General features: G+C 28.8%; 1 protein-coding gene across 1 annotated transcript in view; it reads right to left on the bottom strand.

Moving 5' to 3' along the window:
* Positions 1-3,976: 3,976 nt before the first annotated feature.
* Positions 3,977-27,012, bottom strand: part of Ttc26 (tetratricopeptide repeat domain 26) — a 50,092-nt gene continuing 27,056 nt past the window's right edge. Inside the window, exons 5-11 of the mRNA XM_075354883.1 lie at positions 24,361-24,553; positions 22,943-23,098; positions 17,179-17,289; positions 11,567-11,764; positions 9,024-9,132; positions 5,781-6,021; positions 3,977-4,612 (exon numbers count right to left, since the gene is read on the bottom strand). Of these exons, the coding sequence (XP_075210998.1) occupies positions 4,501-4,612; positions 5,781-6,021; positions 9,024-9,132; positions 11,567-11,764; positions 17,179-17,289; positions 22,943-23,098; positions 24,361-24,553 (1,120 nt within the window). The 3' untranslated portion in view covers positions 3,977-4,500. The remainder of the gene's footprint in view (positions 4,613-5,780; positions 6,022-9,023; positions 9,133-11,566; positions 11,765-17,178; positions 17,290-22,942; positions 23,099-24,360; positions 24,554-27,012) is intronic.

Raw genomic sequence — 27,012 nt, 5'->3', positions numbered from 1 at the left:
TAGATAGTCAACATAGAGTAAATAATCAAGAACATTCTCTGTTGTTTAAAGATGACATTCTTGAATGGCCACACTTTTTAATATATTTAATGACTTAATCCACACTCAAAAAGGTTTAAAAAATATTAAAAAATTATGTTATTTACATTTGTTGCTAATAGAAGAAGCCTTAGCCATTGTTAATTATCAAATAAGGGCTGTCCAAATTTTCAGCAGTTCCAAGAATTTCTTGAGACCAGATCTTTTATTACTTTAAATCGTAGTTTAAGTACTACAACCTCACAATTCAGTATTGGAAATGTTGATAACATTACAACAATGCATTTAAATCTCGTATCCTACTTCAAATGTTAACAATCATAAACAACAAAATGTTAGTTATTATTGTAGATCTAACTTTAAACACTGTTTATTTTGTAATTTCAGTCATCAGCTACAAAAATGCTATACATCTTTTAATTTATCCAGTGATGAACGAAAAGACTTTTTAGAACATAAAAATTGTTGTCTCATATGTTTTCCCAGAGGTCATAATAACAATCAATGTTACTCAAATAACTTATGTGATTTATGTCAACTAAGACACAACACACTCTCATTCACACTGATAAGATTAACAATTCTAAATTAAGTAATAATAGTGAATATTAAAAAAAAAATGTAATTCTGTCTATTAATATAGATGATGTTTTAGATCATTCTCATTTGTGTAGTCTTTTTAGATTCAGGTAGTCAATTAACTTTTGGACATATAAATTTGCTCGCAAATTGTGACTTTCAACTCAATAAAGAAGATTTGCCTATTTCAGGCATAAATAATGCATTAGTCAGATTTGATTATAGTGTAGTACTTACATTGCATTCACGATACTAAAACTTTTCATTCAAGATGTTATGTGCTGTTTTACCTTTCATAACTAATAACCTTCCATTACATACATTCTAGCTCACAATTTATTATTTGCAGAATCTAAATTTAAGATATCAAATAATACTGATATTTTAATCAGAGCCCAATTTAATTTAAATCTTATTTTACCTCTTAAATTTATTCGAGATCAAGATATTCTATTATTCAAGAGACTATATTCTTAGCGATTGTCTCTTACTATTACATCCCTTTTTACAAGCAACAACTTAGATCATTCAAATTTGAAAATTTTTGGAAAATTCATGAAACTGATTCTGATGTTTCAGTTAATGAAACTTCTACATGTGAAACACTTATACCACTAGGAACAATCAAGGCAGATTTATCACCTCATTACCATGTAAAGCTGATAAACTCCGGCTAAGTGACTCTTTCATTAACGCTATTAAGTTCTATATATTAAGTTCTTATATCTGGAAAGAAGACTATGCAACAATTCTAATCTTAAAAGGGAATATTCCACCTTTATGCAAGAATACTTAAGATTAGGTCAAATGTCATTACTTAATTCTGACAATAACTAATGAATCAGATGTACGTTACTTACCTCACCAATCAATATTTAATCTAAGCTCACAAGTCTAACTACTAAAATGCGAGTTGTCTTTGATGGCTCTGCTAAAACCTACAATGGTTTTATTTCTTAATGATACACAATTAGCTGGACCTGATGTCCAACAGGACTTATTCTCAATAATACTTAGATTCAGAATTCATAACTGTCATTACATCAGACATAGCAAAAACAAATACTAGGTTAATTAAACCTTATGATACTAATTTACAACACATCTTCTGGTGTGAATCTCCAGATCAACTATAGCATTTTGCACTTCCAACTATTTCTGAAAACACGTTATTCATTTAATAAATCTGTATGGTAAGAATGTTTCCTTTTATTGTTTACGTGAACTCATTAATTGACTAATATATTAATAAAAAGCCATGTTATTCATAATAAAAAAAATTATAATAAAAAGTTTTTATAAAATGGATTTTTTTTAATAAAACTAGTTGTAACATAATACAATATTTAATTGAAACAATATCAATAATGTAGGTTATCAATTGTTCAGAATATGTTTAGAACAGATATTTGATAAATACAGTATAAGTCTGTTAAAACCTAAATACTTTCTTTTAAATTTTAGGAATTTCTGAGAATTAAAGCTGTTAGTAAATCAACAAATGAATTTACAAGTTTGATTGTTTAAAACAAAAAGTAAATTACATGCCATTAATGTCCAAACAAAAAAAAATTTTAATTTCTAAAAACATTGTCTATAAGATGATGGCCATTCGAATGTATGCATTCCTGGAAGTGAATCTGAGATTTTACATGGCGCTTTGAAACACTATCATGGGAATTACAACAATTTCTTCTCATATCCTAGTTTTCAACTCAGTGATTGAAGTTGAAATGGTATACACTTTAATTTTGAGGTAGTCCGACAAGAAAAAATCACACACTGACAAATCTGGTGATCTTGGTGGACAATGAATGTGGTAACCAAGTAATTTCACAGTTTGTTGCCAAACTGTGAAATTACTTGGTTACCAAAGAGCTGTAGAATGGCTACCATTGATGCTCTGGCAGTATGGGCTGTGAATCCATTTTGCTGATATCAAGGATTATGTGAAGGATTGTGAAGGTTTTAAAGTTGTTCTGCTGCAAAAGTTTTGAGCATATCAACATATTGTTCAGATGTTACTATCATTGCATGTCCTCTCTCATCCTCAAAGAAGTAAGGCCCAATCACACCTCGCTTTGATACAACATACCAAATTGCGCTGTATTTCTTTATAGGCGATGGTAACACTTGAGAGTTTTTCCCCCAGGCAAAAACCAAACTGTAACCTTTTGGCTGTGTAATGGTCATTCATGCAATTGACGAGGGTTTACAGCTCCCCAATATCTGCAATTCTGCTTGTTTACATACCCGCTGATATGGAAATGAGCCTCATCAAACATGAAAATAAAATGTTCATGTGATCATTTTATCACATAATTGTTGTTGCACCATGCATTCTGATGGTTTCACTTTCAGTACAACTTGAATTTTGTAAGGATGAAACTGGGGTTTTGTAAGTTTTCTGGGGTTCGTTGACCTACTGGTGGTTTCTTTTTTATAGTTGAACCTGTCTCCTCAAAATTCTCAACCCATTCTTGATGACATGACAAGATGGAATGCGACCATAATATCCTAAACTTTAATTGTGTCAGAATTCCCCATTGAGCAGCACTCACTCTGTCACCATTCTCGTAAAATGTCTTCATGGCAAATGCATGTTGTGTATCAACCCACAGATCCATGATTACTAAATGGAAGGTAGTTGTGAACAGAAGGATGAAAATTTTCTTTACATTTTGAGATGAGTATGAAAATACCATTCCAGTGAAAATTAGATATACACTGCACTAGTGTTTGAAAATTTGATGAAGATTGAGTTGTTCTTGAATTACACTCAATTTAAAGTCAACAACAGACAACATCACTTCAATTTTAGGTACTTCAGTCACATGGCGGGATTGGGGAGCAAAAATGAATTTTCTTAACAATAAGGATTGCAAAAGTACCATTTATGTATAGAAGTTTGTGGCTCAAAAATGTCTATTTGAAGATATGCATGTGAAAATTTTATGGGTTGAGTTGTTCTTCAATTTTAAGCAAGTATTAAAAATACACAAAGTCATAACTTAATTTGAGGTTACATTGACTGTTGTCGATCTTAAATTGAGCCTAACTGAAAAACAACTCAACCAATCCTCATAACAACAAATAACATAACCTCAAATTGTGGTTATGACTTTGTGTATTTTTAATACTTGCTTATACAGTGAGCCACAGTAGTGCATGAATTTTATTTTAATATTAAATAAATAAAAACTTACATCTTTTAATTTTCTCACTTAATCTACGTTTTATATATTTCTTGCACAAAAATTTTACAAAATAAATTACACCAAAAGTATTTTAAATAACAAAAAGTCTTCTTGTATATAACTGTACAAGAATGTTTTTTTTTTATTGTACGTAGGTATGTAGATTGCGTATAAATTATACATAATATACTTGAAACTAAATAAAAATGGTTTGGTATTCAATTAAATAAAATTTGAGAATATCAAAATAAAATTTAATTTCAAAGATTTACACATTTACCCATTACTGTTTACTCATTTATTGTTTTTTAATTAATAGCAGAAGGTATTACTTCTTCTTAGCACCATTGCATTACTTTTTCAGAATTATCAGAATTAATTTCAACAAAATAAAGTCAATCTAAAAAAAACAAAGATTGAGTTACTTAGTTTTTCTTTTAAATCTTTCAACCAAATAATGGCTGAAACTCTAAAATTTTCATTATATATAATTATTTTTCATGCAAGTTTATACCTTGTTTGCAGATGAGACACGATTCTGTGGTTAAAAACACAGTTGTTATGATAAACATACGCACGTTACCAAGAAAACTTGATTTTTATTTTCTTTAATTACTGAGGAAAAATTATTTTTTCAGATGCTATTTATGTATAATAAATAATATCCAATTTACAAAAAAATTATTCAGACATTTATATGATTATCTTTTGCCCATCGTTTCATTGTTCTGATAATTTGTTCTACTTGAGAGTTTGCTGAATTTCTTAATAACTGTATAACATCAGACAGCTGACTCCTAAAAACAAAAACAAAAAATACTCACAAGCAAATCTTTTAACCTATTTGTTCTTTGGATAGGTACATATTTGCAATTATTAAAGTTCCATGGTTTACCAGAGGATTCTGCTAAGTTAAGAACTTTATTTAGCAGCTATTTCACAAAATAAATAAAATTTTACATAATTGTGAATGTGGTTCGGTTCACTAAGTGCAAGAAATTAAGATAATAGGCCTAATGAACAATAATCATTCAATAGCACATACAATTTTAAAAAGTTTCATAATCAAAAAATAAAAAATAATTTAACTCAAAATTAGTGAACATCTGAAACATTCCAAGGTAAATTATTATATCACCAAGAATCATTTGAACAAAAAAACATTGAAAAATACTATATACACAAAGTTTGTTATTGATTAATTAATAGGCAAATAAAATATTAAAAAAATCTAAAATAAAAAACTTAAGAATTAAAACACTTTACCAAAATAATCATAACATACAGTATACTCAAGTTACATAAAAACTACTTTTCAGTGTTATCTTTATCCAAGGAGTCCACTTTCTGTTGATTGTGTTTGAGAATTTTAATTTTTACTTTTGAAATTTTTCATTATTAGTGACTGCACTAATAGATGACAAATTTCGTTCAAGCACTGCTGGAGCACCTTAATTATTTTGCAAAATAAAATCAGAATGAAGTTCAGACTTAAGAGTAATTAAAAAATCTGATTCTTTTTTGGGCCATTATCTGCTCCTTTACAACTAGAAATATCTATTTCATCAAAGAACATTCCTGAATCTATATTTAAAAATGCCAACTTGTGATCAAGTAAAAATCATCTGTATAGAACAGAATCGGGAAATGAATGGTGTAAACTGCAACACTGTGGTTCGTCAGAAATGTCACTCTTCGCTACGATGCGGGACTACACACCGTATCCAAAGTGGGAGTGACCCAGGCAAGCAGACTGTTCGGGAGAGCAGATCAAAATATCAATTCTGATATGAAAATCTTACAAAACATAAAAAACTGATAGAAGAGAAGCTAAACTTCAAAATCTATGTTACATGTTTATTTCCTATGTTGATATGAGAAACAGATTTTGAAACAATGAATGACCTTTGATAAACAAGTTTATTCACTGCTAGTATGAAATAATATAAATAATAACAAACTTACTTGGGTTGTTTCCCAGCAATAATAAGCTGAAATACACCAGCACATGCACCACGTTTGCCCTCCCAATATTCTGGATTTGGATCAAGACGTTCTAACATATCGAAAGCTTTAGCTGCATGCCAGAAGTGTCCCATGCGATAGCAATCATTTGCAATCAACTGCAGCAATGAGAATGATTCTGAACATGTTTCCATTTTTAAATACAATTCCCATGCTGACTGTGGTTTGCTGTTCATTATATCTGAAATCATTCAGTGCATCATGTATGAATATATTTTTTAAAACTATTTTTACAATACAGCTATTTAATATATGGAAATATTCACATAATAGTGTCACCAAACACTTATGTGAATCATAAGGTAGAAAGCTGAATCACCATTTGCTTGTAATATTGCTAGAAACCTTTGTTTACATCAGCTGCTTTGTTTTAAATATAGTTTTATTCATTATGGTATATGGATTGTCTTTATCACATTCTCAAATCTTACTAACTGTTACTCATTTTTAAATCCTCAAATTAGTAAATATTTTGTATTATTTTCTCTCTTCACCTTTACTAATTTTCCAATGTCATCTCTGCAATTCTGATCATAGTAAACATTGTTTAATTTCAATAACATAGACTAATTAAAAGTTGTTTTTTTGTACTTTTATTACTGTGATTGTTCATGTTCTTGTAACTTGAACAGTTAAGGTATCTATCTAAGGCTTTTGTGAAACCGTACCATACCATAGAAGGATTAGACACCACACCTTAGATAAAGCAGATAACTAAAGTATTGCAATTCTTGCTCCCTACCTGAATTAATGTTAATAAGAAAGAAGTAATGTGCAAGAATTATTAATATAATGTATACAAATTGCAATTTTTAACAGTTTTTATGTGTTAATGAATAAATCAGTAATAAAAATTACAAAATTTGGTGTTCTCCAAATTAAAGTTATTAAAAATTATCAAGGTTATAAGTGCTATTATAATGTTGTTTGCAAGTTAATAACTATTAATTGTAAAATTAATGTATTTGATATGCATGATTGTTATGGTGTACTGTTCATTCCCAGTATTCTGAGTCTGCTAATTTAAGTGATAAAATAGTTATACTGAAATTTAAAAAATAAATTAGAAGTCTCAATAATACACTAATTAAATTAAAAGACACAAGCTCCAAAATGCAAATTTTTCACTATCATAATATTTCAGACAACAAATTGTAAAGGATATTTACAGAGTAAACTTTATTCAGTAATTTTAAAAAATTACTGAATCATTGCAGAATTAATAGATTTAAATTTTTTTAGAAAAGGTATACTTCTCATTCTGGTAGTGGATAAATTAAGTAGAATACTTTATGATATTTTTTACTAACTAAATAATTAATTCTCCATTTTCATTTTTATTTTCTCAGTACTTCCACTTCCACTCCCACTGAAGAACTTGTTCTGCATATACTTGGGGATACCCAACAAAACTAGAACTACTATTTAATTTTTTGTTTGTTTAAGATAATATCTTGAAAATATCAATCCCCTTCAAAATACTGTCCAAAAACTGGTTGATTTTCAACACTGTGTGGGTATGTGCATTGTCAGCCAGTCCCCCGATCACCATAATTCAGGCTGTTTTTTCTCACACCCTCATGGAATCGCTTTAGTACTTACAAATAGTAATGATGGTTCATTGTGGTCAGAGGAACAAATTCAACACGAACAACTCCTTTGATGTCAAAAAAATAAACCATCAGACTTCACATTTAATTTCACTTGCCATGCTTTTTTTGATCTGGGCGATGAACCTGTCTCCACTGGCTGGACTGTGCTGTTTTGTTTCAGGGTCACAACTGTAACAAGATTAATCCCATGCTATGACTTTTGGCAAAAAAAAAACAGGTCAGTTTGTGCCTGTTCTATCAATTCCTGGCCCAATCTCATTGGTTCTCTATCTCATCATAGGAAAGCAGTTGTGAAACAAATTTGACATGGCACGTCTAATGTATTTTCAGTTATAGTTCTTTAGTATGAACTCCAGGATATTCCATTTATTTCCTCCAATTTTTAGATTGTTCTGCAATGATCAAATGCCTAGTAATACGTGTCTAATAATCATCTCATCTAAACAGATAAAAAAACTTTGAAGGAAAGAGTTTTACACCTGAAAACAATATGCTGTTAGTACAGCTACTGATAGGAATCCAAGGACAAACTGCTACAATCCTTGCAATAGCAGTGAATATATCTAGCAAATAACTAGCAAATAGTTTTGCATAAAGATTCAAGTTTACACCCATATAAAATTCAAATTGTTGAAAAGTTAAAATAATGACATTCAAAATCAAGTAAAAATTACTCAAGAGTTTCTATCAGTTATGATAAAGATGAAGTCTACAATAACTTATGGATGTCTGATGAAGCACATTTTCAATTATGTGATTTTGTATCTAAACAAAACTATTGACCCTGGTTGAATGAAAATCCTCAACAGCTGCATGAATAACTGCTTCATAATGAAAGAGTGACTCTATGGTGCACTGTGTTTTCAGCTGAAATAACATGCCTTACTGTTCCAGAACAAACATTATAAACACATGATTTAAACATTTCTTCCAAATCAGATAACTTAATCCTCATGTGAATTGGTTTCAACAAGATTGTGCAAACTTCTAGAGAATCAATGAAAACCTACAGTTACGTTTCCCAACACACTCATTTCTTGTGGTGTAACACACTATGGGTAAGAAGTCTTCCATCTGTCTGTTGTGATTTTTTTCTATGTGGGGTATTTGAAAAATAAAACATCATTCAAGTTGTCAGTTAACCATCACTTCTGTAATTTCCCAGTTCCTGTGGGAACTGGAAAATTACTTTTTCGATTCTTTCGGTCAGTTTCGTGTCTTGGATAGGGGTCTGGAATGACAACTTAAAACAAAAAAAAAAAAATTAAGGAAGAAATCTTGAAAACACTATAATATATTTAGAAAATAAATATATTTTACTTATTACAGGCTCTTTCCCTGTTAACTATTTGCATAAAATTACTGAGAAGATCTGTGGAGATTTCTTTTATATTCCTAAAAGAGAAGTACACAAGCATAGAAAATGAGTTTCTTATTGAAATTTTAAAACTATCATGATTTTGAGAAAAAAGTCAATAAGACATACTTAAAAGCTAATTTTTTATAATAAAACTGCTGAAGTAACACTAACTGAGAGTGGAAAAATAATGAATATTTCTGATGTACTTACGACAACGTGCCAGGTGGGTAATATAAACAAAGTCACTATGTATTTTTTCATTCTGTATCAGTAAAAATGTCTCCTCAGCTTCACCATAACTTCCTAAAGCTGTCTTAGCCTACAATAAATGAAATATATATATATATTTATTTACAGTTCATGTACTCATGTATTCCACATATATAAATTGTTTTATTTAAAGTGCCCTACTACTATAAATAACAGTTTACAGTAGTTGTCTATTATAAGTAATTTAAATAAGACCACCAACATTAATTCCAAAAGGATGAAAAAGCTGTAGCAAAAGGAATATTCAAAACACAAGTTATTCAATTCAATTTTATAAGAAAGCTACCTATTGTAATGGGTACCATGGTTTGACTTCCAGAAAAATTTTGATATATCTTTGCGTTTCACATCCCCAGATCCCAAAACCACTGTCAGTTCAAAAGTTTATGTATACATTTATATATATTTCACTTTCTTGTGGACACGATAACTGCCATAATTTTGCACCTATCACTTTCAAATTGATACATAAAATATAACGACCCAAAATCTCGGTCGAGTTTGTTAATGGGCAAAATTGAACCATGTGGATGGAAATGGGGGGGGCCTTTTTTGAAAAACAAAATATCACTATGATTTCTTATTAAGTAAAATATCAAATTCATTTAAAGTTCCTACTATTCTTTGGATAAGAGTATAAAACTTATCTAAGTAAGTTGAATCAGTTTAAAGTGGTCATTAGTAATCCTCTAAACATTACCTAAAACTTTGGTCTGAAACAATTTTCGATATGACCAACTCTTACGGCAAGGGATGACCAAAATATTAAATATTGCTGCAATTGTAAGAAGATGGGGCTTGTCAGATGCTAAACATGTGAAACTTTTTTCATATGCAACCATTGTCGTATTGAGTAAATTTGAAGTTTTTCTTAACTTTAAGGTGGAAATCTTTTTTATTCCCTACTTAATACCAATGAAATCTACCTCTGCCTTCCAGCGTGCCAAAAAGGGTTTTTTAAATTTAAAAAAAAAAAATTTAATTAAAGTTCTTTCTTGTTCATATTTAAAATAAAAATAAAAATGTTTAATTAAATTAAATGTAAAATGCAGATACTGAAATTGGCTAAAAAAGAAAAAAAAATTCAGATTTTTAGAACCAACTAGTGAAAATAGTCTCCGACTATTTTACAGATTTTTTGTCCTGTTAATGAATTTAATAAATATTCAAGTACAAGAATAGATTATTAAATTCATCTAATAATTAAAGTAAGATTACATCTTACTGTACAATTACTGAACCAGCAATTTTGAATACTATTATAAAAAAATTTAGAAAGCTATCCAAGCAATTCTTGAAGAACAAAAAATTATTTTATCTTTGTACCTCACCTTTAAGCCAGGCTATATAATCAACAATTTTATTAAAATGGAATTATTTTCTAGAAGAATAAAACTTGCTAAGATAACTTCTTTATTTAAAAAAAGAGTGAGGAAGGGGAATTGTAGCTTAACACCTTTCACGGGCTTTTAGCAGTACTTTCAAAATATTATTGGTGATTTTATTTAACCTTTACTATCATTTTTTGTCTATCTGTCATTTCAAAATGAATCATATTACTTATCATTGATTTAATTTGTAGACTATCAGTCATTTAACTGGTTTGATGCTACTTGATTCTGTGCTATGCTTGATATTAACTGAATATTTCACGTGTGATATATTCATTTTGACATCCTCAGTAATTTGTTTCAAAACTTAACTAACAAATTTGTCGGTCTTAACTAACAAATGCAAACACCCTTTACAAAAATAATAAAAGACGATATAAATGTGTGATACCAGGAGATTGGTTCTTTTCACAAAAAACCAATTCAACAACAAATCTTAACATCTTTATTTTTTCTCCTTGTTTCTAGCAGTAATTGAAATATGAAGTTTTTAAAGATAATTTTATTACTTTCTTATAAAAAAAAATAAATAATAGGTTATAATAAGCAATAATTAATAGGTTTATTGTGAATTCTGGATTCTCAATCAACTGGTTTTGGGTTTCATTTCCAGCAAGGACAACATATTTTCTCCACTATCTATTTAGCATATCCAAGATCAAAATACTACAAAAAATAAGAAAATAAACAACCGCATAAAATACAGTTCATATTTCCGTTTGTTTCTTTTCTTTTTATCTTAGAATGGATTCATTCAAAGAATTTTTCATTTTTAATACTACAGCTATCTTCTTCTTTAAACTTATGTCAGTTTATCACACTTCATATATTCTTTTGTATTCCTTCATTTTTTCCTTATATCTTTGTATTTCTTGGTGCAAATATGCATAGCAGTATAATATTTGTAGTATTAGTGTACTAAAGCAAGATATTAGAAAGCCCTAAAATTTAAGTAAAGGTAGTCTTTATTCAAGTTAGTTTATTATCACTCTCAAGACTCATCAAAAAAGATGAGTTCTGATAATACAAGACTCGTCATGTAATATAAAACTTTATTATATATAACTATATAGAGAAAGACATTTATATTACCTGAGCATAATTGAAGTTGAAGCTATCATCATTAAAATAATAACTTTTTATGGAACTCAAATACAACTGTACATCCTCAAACTGGCGTTGTAAGAAAAAAGATGAAGCCATACACTGTCTACCAGGGATTGTATCACATTCACTGGCACTGCTACCAACTAAATGGAAAAATTGTTGAGCTACTTTTACATGTTCTCTCTAAAAAATGAAGAGCAAAGATTATCAGCTAAATTATTATGTAAATAAAATATTTGTAATGGTCAGTAGTTCTATTACAACTCAAAAAATAAGTGAACAGTTGATGGAACTGATTATTACTTTTCAATTTAAATTAAATGAAACTAAAAAATAAACTGACGACTTACATCTGTGTGGCATTTAGTACAAAAATAATAAGTTATTTTCGACATCTAAAACCAATGAACCTTGGTTCAGAGCAGTAATTCAGTTGATCACAGCTATGTCCTACAGTAATATCCTCACAGTAATTTTGTAATGAGTTAACTAAATTCTTAATCCTTTTTATAAATAATCACTGCTTAAGGTTGAGAATTGCTTGTTTGTATCAGACATTCTGGATTCTTTATTATTAGATTTAACTTTTTAATAGATTTACTTTATTAATAAATTTTAGTAAATTAGTTTGTATTTATGGAGAAAAGATTTCTCTTTAGTAGATGGCTACTTACTGTTTTGCTAGGTATTTGAGGAGGGTGTCAAGCAATGAGAATAGGTTTAGATTTACTAAAATAAGAAATATCTGTTGGCTGTAAGGTTGAAATTAACAAAGAACCCCATACAATAACAATCCATCTTAATTAATAAATGGAAGATGTTTTTTTTACTTTATATGCATTTTACCTAATTACGAAGTACAAAAGAGGATGGTAATATTAGAGAGAAATAAAATAAATGAATTGGGGAAAAAACTTCTTCTGGGAAAAAATTTAGGTGGTAATAAAATTGTCTGGGCAAAAAACAAATCTCAAAGGACAAAATTGTTAATGAGAATATCCTAAGATACTTGGATATGTGTAAGGAACTAGGGTATACACAGGGAATGTGTAAAGGGTACTGGTGTTCAGGAAGAATGAGAATTTCAGTGAACAATGTTTTTGCTGTGCCCTAGTGCCTTAATTAATACAGAGTAAAGAGTTCAGTAATGTGTGGAAGATCTGAACAGGTATTAGAACTCATTCACTGGTCAGTGAACTTAGGTCAAGGTCTCTCCCCCACAGACTTTTAAGCAGTTATCGTATGATAATATTTGCAACTTGGTGGTAATGTTAAAGATTGTATAGAAAAATTCATTCTGGTATTACTCAGGAAATATATTTAAATGTGAATAAAAATTGTAACAGTTTGGAGTAACCAAATGTAAACAATATCAGACTAAGATTTTTAGAACAATAACATCTAATTGGAATATAGAAAGTTTTTGGAGTGTATTAAATAAGTTTAGAAATAAACATTAATAATGTAACTGATTTTCAGCAAAATCTAATAAGCCTTCTGGTGTGGACAGAATACCAACTGAATTTTATTCTCTGTCACCTTGTTGGAGAATATATTACGTACCTTAGTGGAATATGTAGTAGGGTCAGGGTCCAGATGACTAAAACATCTACTGCCTTTGCTCTTCACAAAAAAGACTCAACTGACTTTATAGCAATTCACTGAGAAATTTCATTTATAAATGTAATAGTTAAATTGTTTACAAGCTGAATAAGTTAGATATATAATAAAAGAAATTTGTTAGGAATTCTAATCAGGAATCCACAAAAGTTATTCAGTAACTGATAAACATGTGTTTTCTATCCTCAATTGTTAATATAAAATTGACACAGAAACAACAAGAAAAAGATTTACTCATCCTTCATGGCAACATTTGATACAATAAACAGGCAAGTTTTATTTTATATATTCTCCTGCTTGGGTGTATCAACTAAGATGCTGAACATTCTGAAAAGTTTAAATGAGGGCAATTCCACATGTGTATGGAGTAAAGGATTAAGCAGTAATTTTGATACTGAAATCAGGCTTGCTACTTGATACTTGCTTCAGGCAGGTATACTTATTGAGTCTTCCGTTTCTTTGTACTCTTTTGAACAATTAATATGATGAGTTTGCGAAGGAAAATTTTAATAGGGGAAATAAGATTAAAGTACTTTTGTTTGCTGTTATCTTTTTGTTGATATTGTGTTGTTGCCTTACTTTCCTGGCGATATACAATGTACGATCAATTGATTAGAAAAATATTGTGATAAGGGGAATTTAAGAATAAATTCAGAAAAATCTAACTAGTGGTTTTAAGAAATGGTAGGATGGGCAAAAATGAAAAATGACCTTTCACAATTAGAAACTATTAATAAATATGAACATGTGGGTGTTTTTCTGACTCCAACCTTAAATATAGAGAATCATTTAAAGGAGAAATTATCTCTTGCCAAACTGGCAGTTAAGAGAAGTTGGGCTAACACTGGAGTGGGTAGAGATATTACTTGATCTGCCAAGGTGCAGACCAAGGTTATTATTTAAAGCATGTAGCATGATTTAAATAATAATTTAAATTATTTTATTTGCTATAATCATTTAAAGCAGATAGCTAGGTGATTTTATATAATGTGGCTCAAGTATAGGATTATTTATCTTATGACAGTGAGGAAGGGCTACAACATTGTTTTAAAAAAAGGGTCTTTTCACTTCCAAATATACTAAAGTATACACTCTTCATTGAGACAAGATTAATTCCACTATAACAGAAATACTTCTACCATGTATATATGAAAATTACATTTTGATTATATCTTTGAAATATTAAAAACGGATGGCAAAAATTTGCCCACAATTTAACTGTGGAAATAATAAGAAGTAAAACTGTTTGGTATACGTAATGGAAAAATATTGAATTGCAAATGGGAGTTTGATAAAGATTTCGAATTGACTGACTTAAAAGAGTGTAAATATGGTGAGGGACTGTTGGAGAGGTAGGAAAAGAATTCAGGAAGAGATGCTAGTAGAGGTGGAATGGGTCTGGTACTACTAATTGTGTAAAACACTAAAGCTAAATCTAGATTTCCTAGAGTAAAAATTTCATTAATACTGTAGAGAATTTTTCATCAATAAAATGAGTAATCAAGGATAGATTCCAACTTGTAAATCTTATTTACAGTGTAAAGACTGTTACAAATAATTTAAACTCTTCGTGGTGTAATTTAGGAGAGAAAGATGTATTCCATTTTGTAACAAGGTATCCAGTTAGAGAATGCCAAAGATGTTGGTTAGGTAGGGATGAATTTTAGTAAAATTTCTTTGTTAGATCTATTTTTTGAGATCTTGAATGGTAAAAATTGGTATGGCTTCATCTCTCATTTAAACAGTGTTAGTTAGTTTAACTACTGAAATAGTGATAAAGATATCATTACTTGAATTTGAAATCTTAACTAGTTACATACATATGGTATTTATATACTATTATAACAATTTATACCTTAATTTAGTATAATTTTAAAGTTTTTTCAGGTTTTTATGATATTATTTAATGATATTAATGAATGTTAATTTACTGATATTCTATTAAATTATTTTTTAATTTTAGCTGAAATTGTTTGTTTATATTATTCTTAAAAATTTAGTGTAATTATTTAATATTTCTATCAATCTGATTGCTGAGATAAAATAATTATGATGAGAAATTTCAAATTAAACTTAGATTATTGTTTTAGAGAGTGATTGTCACGTAGAATATAAAGTACTTTGTAGTTATAGCCTAGAAAAAGGAGAAGGAAAGGAGAACCAATTTCATTTAATTTATATTTTAAATATTATAAGAGATATTTTTCATAAGGAAGTGAAGAAATGGGAAGAAGTGAAGAAATGTTTGTTTTAATAAAGTTGCTGGTTAAAATGTTCTACATATAAGATTATGAAAATAAATTCTATATTTTACTCCAGCAGCAATCTTGTTAGTTTTAAAAATTTAATTTAATTATTTTTTAAAACTAACAAGAAGAGTATACTTTTCTATTATTATTATTGGGGGTCATTATAATTATTATTATTTTATTATTTTTAATGGTTTATTTAATACCTTCTAAAGAATTTGGTTATAAGAGATTATCATGGTTGTCTGGATATATTTCAATTCATAAAATGGAAGTAAAAAATTGGTGTACTTGGCAGAAAATATAAGGTGTTATTCAACTCTCACTCATGCACCTGCCCACTATCTGTCTGTCTGTCTGCCTGCCTGCCCGCCAACCCATCTATGCATGCGTGCGTTAAGTATGTATTTGAGCACTATGTTATAGGTGTTACACAAATGTATATATTTTTATATTATATTTTTGTTTGTTATAATGTTACCAGCAGATTGTAAGAACTACTTATTGACAACTTAATTAAAATTATCACAGAATGTTATAGAATGCTCTAATTTTCCAGCTAGCCTCATAGCCATAGATGTGTTAATTATTGTTTTTCTGGGAAAAACAAAACATTATTTAGAGAACAATTTGGGCTGATTATAATACTGATTATTACTCCTCTAACCAGGCTTGATCTCTACCTACAACCCTAAATGGTGATGAAAAAATAGAGATCAAAGAAAAAGGGAAGCAACAAAACTGGAAGATAAGACAAAAAATAATTAACCCACAGAGATTCACTGGAGAAGACAAAATCCTTACTCTGAGAATAATAAAATAACTTTTCATATACAATCCCTCAGGTAATTGAGACATTTTATACATGATAAGAGTAGCAGATTATTACTGATCAACAAAATTGCTTATATTTCAGAAAGGAAATTACCTTAAAACAAGATTGAGCTTCTTAAAAGAACACAATCATCCATCCATATATATATGGGTTGAAGAATAATCCAACTATACTACACACCTTTCATTTCAAAGAATAATAAACAGTTATTATATTATTTCCTTCTTTTAGTGAGAAGAAAACAACATTCTTCAAACCTTCTCATAAACATCCTCGACAGACTTAATGACAGTGGAATTATAAAAAACAAATCTCTTCAGTATTTATATTACCAGAAACTCAGTAATGCCCATTATTGAATTTTATTACAAAAATATTATGAATTTTGTCTGATGAGAAATCATTTTAGTTTTGAGTCAATATAATATTATATTATATTTATTCTAACTATAATATTTTAAATATATTATTCCCTCTATATATTTAAAATAAATTAGTACTCTTATAACCTAGATGAAACATTAATTTTTCATTCAAGATCAAAACATAGTACACAATTTATAGCATTTTAGAATACAAATTTCTAAATTAGAATAGTTGGGAATGACAGGAAAAGTGAAGTTTCAAGGAAACCTACAACCACATTATAGGAATGATACTTTTCATTCTCTTAAAAGTTGTCATCCCTGGATACTACATTAAGAAGTACTATCATCACATTGGGCAAATTCAGAAGGGGGTAGAGCATAGAAATTTTTATCAACCAGCAGCTTACACTATGTTTGAGTCAGTTTGAATATCTTAAGAGCAGTTCAATTCATACTTTTAACAGAAAATAACTCACTAACTATACACACACCACAATGAGAAATTAATATTATAGAGATACAAACCGATGAATTCTCCTGTCCAATAGCAACATTGACAACTCCTTTTAATATGTATTCTTGAGGTACAGATGGTTCCAGATCTTTGATTAATAGAAATGCTTCTTGAAATTCATCCTGCCATGATTATAAAAATTAGTTAACATATGTTGTCTTTCATATTACGAAAAAGAATAGTAATACTAAATAATTCTCATGCATAGTTACAGTTACAATACATACAATCACATTAAATATAGTTAATTAGTAAAATATACAAAATTAATGAAACTGTAGAATTCATCGACATAACCTGCTTTAGCTCCAAAAATTCATTTTACAAGAAAAATGAAACAGACACTTATTTACTAAGACTAACAATTCAGGCATGCTGATGCCTTAATTTCAGTTGTTGCAGTTTTTTTTATATCTAATACATTTACACACACCAAATACTTTTAACATCTTCAAAATGTATGGCTGAATGGATTTAAAGCCAGAACCTTTTTATTAGAGAACAGTAGTTGAAATTATCCAGTGAAAATTGTTCTACAAAAATAGAATAAAAACTATGTTTATTAAGTAATAATTGATGAATACAAGTGTTGGAACTGTGGAAAAATAATAATTATTTTAATATTGAACTGATCACCCTGAATTGGAATCGGACATTTGAGTCAGAGAAAGAGTATGAGAAGGAAAAAAGAAGAGAAGGTAAGAGAAGAAACAAGATAATGTTTTGAAGAAGAAAACTAGTCACATCTATTCTTATTACTACACAGACACATTCATCATATATATATATATATATATATATATATATATATATATATATATATATGTATGTATGCATGTAACAGATATAGTACTTGTATAACATTTAAATATTCACTCCCTTATAACATTACAAAAAAAAAAAAATTATTATATGAAATTCAAAATTTAAGTGTTGAACATTAAATTAAACAGAAAGTGGTATAGAATTGTATAGACATTTTGTTAATACTTATTAAAGACATTAATTTATTTCTTTCTCTTACATATGTGGAAAGTAAAGGTAAATAATCGAGCGGCCTATTACTGCCTGAGAAATTTGAGAATAGAATAACCTATATCAAACTATAAAAACAAATAGAATTTTGAGGAAAGGCTATAAAACAAATATATAACACAACAAATTATAAAATATGGTAGCACAACTTTCATTAGCAAATACATAAAGAAGCACTTTTATATAATATAATGTGTGCACTAAACTCCAAGTAAATAGTGCGGGAGCTGTAACAGGTACCACTAAGAAGAAAAGTACGGGAATCTAAATGGACATGAAAATCATCCATCAGAAGTAAGGTGCATAGAATAGTCATAAAAATAATAAATGAAGTATGAGTTACTCAAGTGGCAAGACTAAGGTGCAATTTCTTGAAAAGGGAACTGTCTCAGCTCAAATTGCTGAAGGCAATTGATACAAGTTGAATAATAGAAACTGAATGTAACATATTTTAGGCTTTGAGTAGTCATGGCTGAAAGAAATGACCAAAACAGCTGTAGTTTCTGAGGAAATATTATATCTATTCTTCATCTTTTTTATTTCAATATAATGGTGTCTTAATGAGTAAAATATTCTCCAAGAAGGTTATCATACAATAAAAACAAAAGTAACATCTTTAAATCAATTATAGAATCTTAGAAAGTTAAATAAAAGCAGTAGCATAGATAATTTAACAAATGCTAATTATGGAAATTTAACATATATTAAATTTTCAATTTATTTCAAATATACCCAGATAACATTGTTCATAACTATGATTGTTGGTTCTGGCATGAAACGGTACGCCCAAGCATGTACATGTCCATCCTTTTAACTTTAATAACCTCGAAAAACTTTGAAAATATATTTCCAAAAAGGCCCCTATTATTTCTGATGTTATCAATGATATAATAAGTGGCACTCTTCCCAACAGACTGAAAGAACTGATTATTCAACAGTTTCATAAAAGTGACTTCGCAGCCAAATCACTAATTATCATTTGATTACAATCTTTATTATTACTGAAAAAAATCTGAATGGCATGTTTCAGATTACCTTAATAAAAACATACTAACATCCCTCCCAGTAAGGGAGGGATGTTTCGCTGTGGTCTTTGTTCCAATGAACTATACCACAATCAATGATAATTTGAATAAATGTAATCATGCTATTCACATATTTTTAGATATTTCTAAAGTCTTTGATTGATGTTATTAATTATGATAAATTATTAGCTGTCATTTCTAATTATGGTTTAATTTGATCTTTCAAAAGATTATTTAACTAAGTAATAGAAACATTTCCATTAAGACTCATGACACTTTTAGTGTAGAGTTTTTATATCCTCTATGGTGTACCATAGTTGGTTTTGTGTCTAACTTTAACTTAATCATCAAAGATATGTGCCATATGTGTAATATGCCTTAATTGTCTCTACTTTAAAATTATTTTTAAACATTATTGTGCATTGGCTTGAATGCTATAGATTATAATTATTTTGTTGTTCATTTTAATTACTTTCACAAGTAGGATAAACCTATTTTTTATAATTGTAGATGGTTACAAGTTATATCAATGAAATTTTACACATTCTAGTTTCCCTTATGACATAGAAATCTAGTGTCATTGAATTACTGTTGTGTTGTGGGGATTACAAAAACTGGTTTTGCATCTAATTATTTGCTAGAATGGATAAATGCTATTTAAAAGAAAACTAATTTTTTACTGAAAGATGTGTACATTATTCTTCTAATATTGTCTAAGGGACAATTGAATCTTGAACACATAATAAATATTTTTTATGATAAAATATATTGTGTACACGTTCCCACTGGGTATGAGTTAAGACGTATTTTAAACTAGTATTTAACTAGTACAAGTATTTTAAACTATTTAATGCTAAAAACAGGCAATTAATTTCCTAATGAGAGGCGATTAATTTCCTAATTTCTATACTGATTAACTATATGACAAGCGAGTTTTCAGTTGTAGGCAATTATCAAGATTTAAATGGTAATTTTTATCATGGATTCTAGAAATAACATGATGAATGCTTTGTTTTCTATTTTCTGGCTTATTCTTCTTTTTTTTAAGCACTTTGCACCTCTAAATAACACTGTTTTTTTGGTGTGCAGGAATTTAAGAAATAATTATCAATCTGTATATTAATTTTAGGTATATTATACAATATTAGTGTGCCTTAGTTATAATTTAGTTGTAACTCATAAATACAGTTTGTAAATATTAATGTATATCAGTATATATTTTTCTGTACTGCTTTGTTTTATTATAATTTTTTGTTGACAGACCTGGGACTGATAGAAATAAATTTGATCATGAATAAATAAATAAAAATAAGTTGTTATTTTTATAATAATTATTATTTTTGTCTTCTTTATAGTACACTAAATTCAATTAGGATCAGCCCTGCTACACCATCAACATTGGACCGAGACTGTAAGGAAGTTGGAAGCAACTCTCAGTGTTCTTATTCTCAGTGTGAAAGCCATACCTTTCCTATACAAGAACTTCCATCTATTTTGGGTTGATCGCCCCTACATTTACCATTAACCTATTCAAGGATACTGTCATTCTCCCTGTTTTGTTTGATGCATATCTTATTTGGCCCCAAAACATCAGCTTGGTATCAAGCCTCACTCCTAAGTATTTCACAGTTTTTTGTGAGCACCTTTTTCTCATCATGTGCAACTGCTCATCATCGGAATTAATTTTCTAGTTAATAACACTAGTTTTTTTTTTCTGTAGCCAATTTCAGGACATGCTCTCTCATCAGTCTGTCAGCTTTCTCATCTCTGGCTAAGCTTTCCATGAACCTCTTCTGTGTCACAGAGTTAATTACCACAGCAATAACATATGTAAACCTTATTAAAAAGGTATTATTGATGGTTGAAATAAAAGGTGTTATTCCACTTGGCAAGATCACATTATGTTTCTTGGCCCTAGCAAGCTAAGCGATTGTCTTGTAAAGACAGGCTGTAAGATTTATTACAGCAGATAATGCTGTAATAAATCTACAATCTAATTACTGTTCGAGTCGAATAAGAGGTAGGACACACCTGATTTGATGATAAATGGTATAAAGAAATTAAAAATTGTGCTTTTGGAGAGAGTATAAAAAAAAGTTAGTTGAAAAAGAAAGCCTACAGTAAAATAACCTAAATATGGTATATATGAACTTCTCAACCAATTAACAAGAACAGGAAAGAATGTAGTCAATGTCAGGGTCCAGAGGTTGATAAGGGATGATAATAACATTAGTTATATTTCAAGAAAGGGCCTTTCTTAAAAAGCTGTGAAGGTGGAAGTTAGAGTACAGATCAAGTGAGCATGCCTGAATCAGTGAAGAGGGAGAAGACAGATAGAGAGAGCTGAAAACTGATTAAAAAGTGAAGATATACAAAAGCTAAGTATATAATACCAAATAATATTGTGAAAAATGTTATTTACAGCAATTTCACATGGGAGAAAGGTAGTGGCATTTATTGAGGAGATAATGTAACAAAAACATTGGCATATGTTATTGGGAATGGAATATTGTGAATCTCAGGGCAGAAGGAGACACAAGTAGGCAAAAGTATAAAGCAATATAAGGGATACCAACAACCCACATAATGTAGTAAGCATATTTGAGTTTCTATCTGTTGTGAAGGTAAACGTATCTGTTGTGAGTTAAAAGTAGGTAGGCTGAGAATTTGAGAGTCCCACACATCAGAAGTCAAATCTGTTTCCTAATGGTCCATAATATATTTTCCCTACTTTATTACAAGAAATTATTATTATTATTATTATTTTTAGTAGTAGTAGTAGTACTAACACAGTAAAAGAATATTCTATGTCAGAATAAATTCAAACCCAAAGTCTACAGTAATAGTGCACCTCAACATAACAAACATATCATAACTCTTCAGTAGAAATTGAAAAGATAGGAAAGATATATATAAAGAAATAGATAATTTGATATGATAAAGCATGTAAAAAGAGTTGAACATTTTGTAGTAAAGATAGGTTTACATGCTAAGAGTAAGAGAAGAATAAGGAAAAATAGTTGGGAGGAGTACGATTAGATTAATAATTAAAAAAAAAACAAAGATATATACTTTCAGAATTCTATACTAATTATAATGCAGTGAAAAAACTAAATTGACAAATACCCTTTTTAAAGATCACAAAAGAGGATTCACACAGATACAATGAGAAAGTACAAAAATGCATCAGACTACTCATTGGTTAGTCAGGCATCCAAAATAAAACTGCAGTCTGTAAAACCTGTCCAAGAGCTAAATCGACAGCAATAATGATTTAGTAAAATTTAGTTTGCAGTTCAAGGGCCTGGAAAAAATTAATATGCAACGGAGAGATGCAAGAAACCAACAAACACCTGGAAATGATTTGTGAAGCAGAAGGTAGAAAGTTGAAGCAGATGGTGAAGTTTATTGTTCATAGTACCATTCCATTCACTTTGCGATCATCATGAACCACCCTCTTCAGTTGCTCACCACTGTCCACCACCAGACTTACCATGGATCTTGAGCAAAATTCACCCTAGCAAGGTGGATGAATGAATGAAGACTGAATGTATGTTGGGGTGATTGGGCTTCATACAGAAATGAAAGAAGATGTAAGCTTTTGAAATTCTTATGGCTTATTGCACATGACAGTTAAAAATTGGTAACGTCATAACAGTTTATAAACAAAGCATTCTTAATTAAGTTTCTTTTAACAGTAAAATATAAAACTTACCTGTTTTAAATGATAAATAACAAGATTTAATCTAGCTTCTGGTATTACATCAACCAATGGTGGCAAAATTTGTAATGCGCCAATACCTCCACGAAAAACAACTAAGTTGTGACGAATCAAATCATGTCCAAAATTGAATGAACTTGAACTCTGATCCTACCAAAGATTTAAAGGAAAAATAGACATCATTATATTAACACACATCACTAATTTAACATCAGTTAATTTAATAATATTAGTTATTTATGAACAAGTTATATTTCACTAAACATACATTCCTATTCACTTAATTGGGTTAAAAGAACCCAACAGAACCATATATTTGTGGTTGCTAGAAGTGAAATTGTATTATGTTATTATACGGGGTGATCTTGCAAATCACTTAATAAAAATTATTTCACTAAAGGTGATTTCAACCTCTAAAATTCTTTTAGGTTATTTCTCTCATGTTATCATTTTACGTTGTTGAACTATACTTTATAAAATAAGTACTTTTTTTTATTAAATTCACTGAAATGATTCTTTCACTTGTTTCATGTCAGCTCCCATTTAATAGTTGACAGGAAGTCTACTATTCTCTTAAGTTATCTACATAATGAAAAATGTGTTAAACATTTTTTTTTTTATTTTACCTTAGCATCTACTACTTAAGTCACTAGCATAAAAATTCTGATGATTAGTAGAACCTCTAATTGATTCTTAATTCAGATCTAGTTAACACTGATCATTATTTTAATCCATGAGCTTTTTGTACTAGGAATTATCACTATTTAACATTTCTTTTTTATTATAACATTGTATATTTCCATATACTGCAGAAACATTCTACAATAAACTTTGGAAATAGCTTTCAACCTGATCCTGGACTTCAACTTATTTATTCAGTATATCATCATTATAGATGATGTATACAAAATATATGCAATGAAGAGTCAATTTTTTAATTTTGACAAAATTTGAAAATTTTTGCTGATGTACATTATTCTAACAATGAGACTATTTTTACATAAAAATAGATCTTAAAAATATGCAATTCATTATTTTTATTAATTCTTTTCATTCCAGCAAAACAGCCTAATCAGTTTCTGCTAACCTGCTAATCTTTAAATCTATCACTGCTTTCCACTTATATTCTAAGCCCTAAACAAGCCATAATAATTTTATTTTTCATTAATTCAAAGATTGTAAATGTACCTATAACTGAATATAAGTATATAACAACAGACATAAACTACATGCCATAATATTATTCATAAATCATTTTTGTAATCTATTTATCTTGTGATATAGCAGAAATCAGATAATACAATACAGACATTTTGATAAAAAAAAAAAATATATAAAAAGTAAAACTTAATTGCAAAAACATATTTTGAGTACAAAAGAAAATATAATTTAATATATATAAAAATACTTGCCATCAGCGTTTTTATTTCAGCTTCAGCTGCTTTACCATTATACAATCTGAAATGGTTGCATGCCTTTAAATTAATAGCAATGGCAGAGTCAGGATACCTTTGAAGATAAACTGCAAGTACTTCCTGGGAAACATCATAGTAGTCCAGTTTATAATAGCATAGAGCAACGTAAACATTCAATGCAAGAAACTCCCTGTCAAAAAAAAAATATTCATAATAAATAAAAAATGTATAATCTCTAATAGTTTCAAAACTGTAAACACATAAACAGAACTATCAGTAGTATTTGTATTTTACACAAAATTAATGGGAAATAAGCACCACAAAATGTTTGTGCAATAATATATCAACAAGCACAAATAAAATAATATATACTTAATTATTTAAATATAAATAATGCGTAAAGCTATGGCAACATGTTTTTCTTACATTACTATGATCAGATTGTGTTTATAGAGTTTTGCAACTCACAATTAACAACAAAACATTTTCAACAAAGCAATAAATAGTGCATTCATCAATAAAAGCCTCTAAATCATAAAAGTTCAAGCTTTCCTTCATTTAAGTTACAAATTTAAAAAAAAAGTTATTCTACTTTAATTAAAATTAAAAGTAAATTACGATATAAATACTTTTTTCTAATATTTTGATTTAGTTCATAAAATACTTTAATATTTGACACAAAAGAAAAAGTAGAATTATTATTAGACTGAAAACATTAAGTTATTTACTGCATTAAAAGTATTTTTTTTTTTAGAAAGTCTATAATTAATTACAGAAAATTAACTAAATAAACAGTTCACATGGCTAATTAATTAACAACTTTAACTTAGATTAAAAAGTAATCCATTTATCATGTTAGATTTTGAGTTTGTTTTATTGCTTCATTGTTTACCTATTTTTATTATTACAACTTCCAAATTGACTATAATTCAAATCAGTTGGAAAAAAAAACAGTGCAAATTATTGAGGAAATATTGGTGATAAGATTCCTAATCAGGGAGGGATAATATCGGATTTTAGGGGATTTCTGAACCCACCGGGTTGGTCTAGTGGTGAACACGTCTTCCCAAATCAGCTGATTTGTAAGCCGAGAGTTCCAGCGTTCAAGTCCTAGTAAAGCCAGCTATTTTTACACGGACTTGAATACTAAATTGTGGATACCAGTGTTCTTTGGTGGTTGGGTTTCAATTAACCACACATCTCAGATATGGTCGAATTGAGAATGTACAAGACTACACTTCATTCACACTCATACATATCATCCTCATTCATCCTCTGAACTATTATCTAAACAGTAGTTACCGGAGGCTAAACAGGAAAAGAAAGAAAGGGGATTTCTGAACGTCTGATAAAAAATGTTGATAAATTTGAATGAAAACATAATTTCTAAAATTTACTCTTTAATTGCTCACTGGAAAGAGTAAAATATATAAGTTCCAAAAATACTATTTTACAGTAAGATAAAAAATATAATTTTATGGGTTTAGATGAGTAAAAAAGATTAAATACCGTTTGTTATACATCACTATTTTTTCATTTTGCTTTGAGGGTACTAAGTGTGGATTTTGAATATATCAGTAATATGCTGAATAAAAGATTGTCATAGATATTCTTTTTGTATAGTAAGTACTCAAAAAAAGTAAAATGATGTACAAAAATGAAATGTATATCATATGACTAACCAATTTTACTCATTACCATGTAGCTCTACAACTTGGATGGTGTTTTAAATATTCAGGTACAGCATAAAAACTTACTTTCACAATAATTAATCGTAAATTTATTTTTGCTAAATAACAGCTTTAATGTTATAAAAAATAAAACCATTTTCAATCTCTTTCCAAATATTTATAATCACAAAAAGGATTAAATGTAAAAAAAAACTGAAAATTAAATCATCACCTACAGCATTTTTCTTTTAATTCATTAGTACCTAAAAAAAAAAAATTAAAATATTGGTTTTATTAATTATGACTATTTTGAAAAATTGTTTGACTGTGCATTCAATTGTATCTTGAGCTCTATTCCTTTTTTTTCATTCTATAAAATCAAAATATTTTTTGAAATAAAGTATACCATTGCCTTAAAAATCATATATTCTGATATGCCTCAAATAGACCAACATCAGGTAACAACTAGATATTATTTACTCCAAACAGATATAAAATGGAAGCCTCCAGCACAGACAAAATTTATCAGATTGTAGTTGTAGGGACACAAACTTTACCAACAGAGTCTTTTTTTTCACAGATCTACAATCTAAATAGATTTTTCTAGTATATACTATCATGTTAGGCTATTGATAAATGCAGATACCATCAAAAGTGGAAAAAAATTCAGAAAAGAATTTTGTACCACTTATGTTCTTGATTGTATCCTTCTACAATTAAGATTCAGATTCTTTTTAGAACTTTTGCAATCTGGACAGAATAAGTTCATTTTACAGTTTTCCCCCCATAAAAAATGTTACTCATTATTCAAGAAGAAATTAACTTAACAAAAATTAAAAGTGATTTCTGTTAGATAACTGATTACATATTATAAGTAATCATTTCCTAATTGTGTTAATCTGTTCTGTGTAATGAAAGCCAATCTGAGAATGTGTTTTTAAGTTATCACAGTAAAGCAGGGATATGTTATTCTATTCAT

Source organism: Lycorma delicatula, chromosome 1 (assembly GCF_047948215.1).
Source record: "Lycorma delicatula isolate Av1 chromosome 1, ASM4794821v1, whole genome shotgun sequence".
Taxonomy (NCBI): domain Eukaryota; kingdom Metazoa; phylum Arthropoda; class Insecta; order Hemiptera; family Fulgoridae; genus Lycorma; species Lycorma delicatula.
This window is presented reverse-complemented; position numbering and strand designations above follow the sequence as displayed.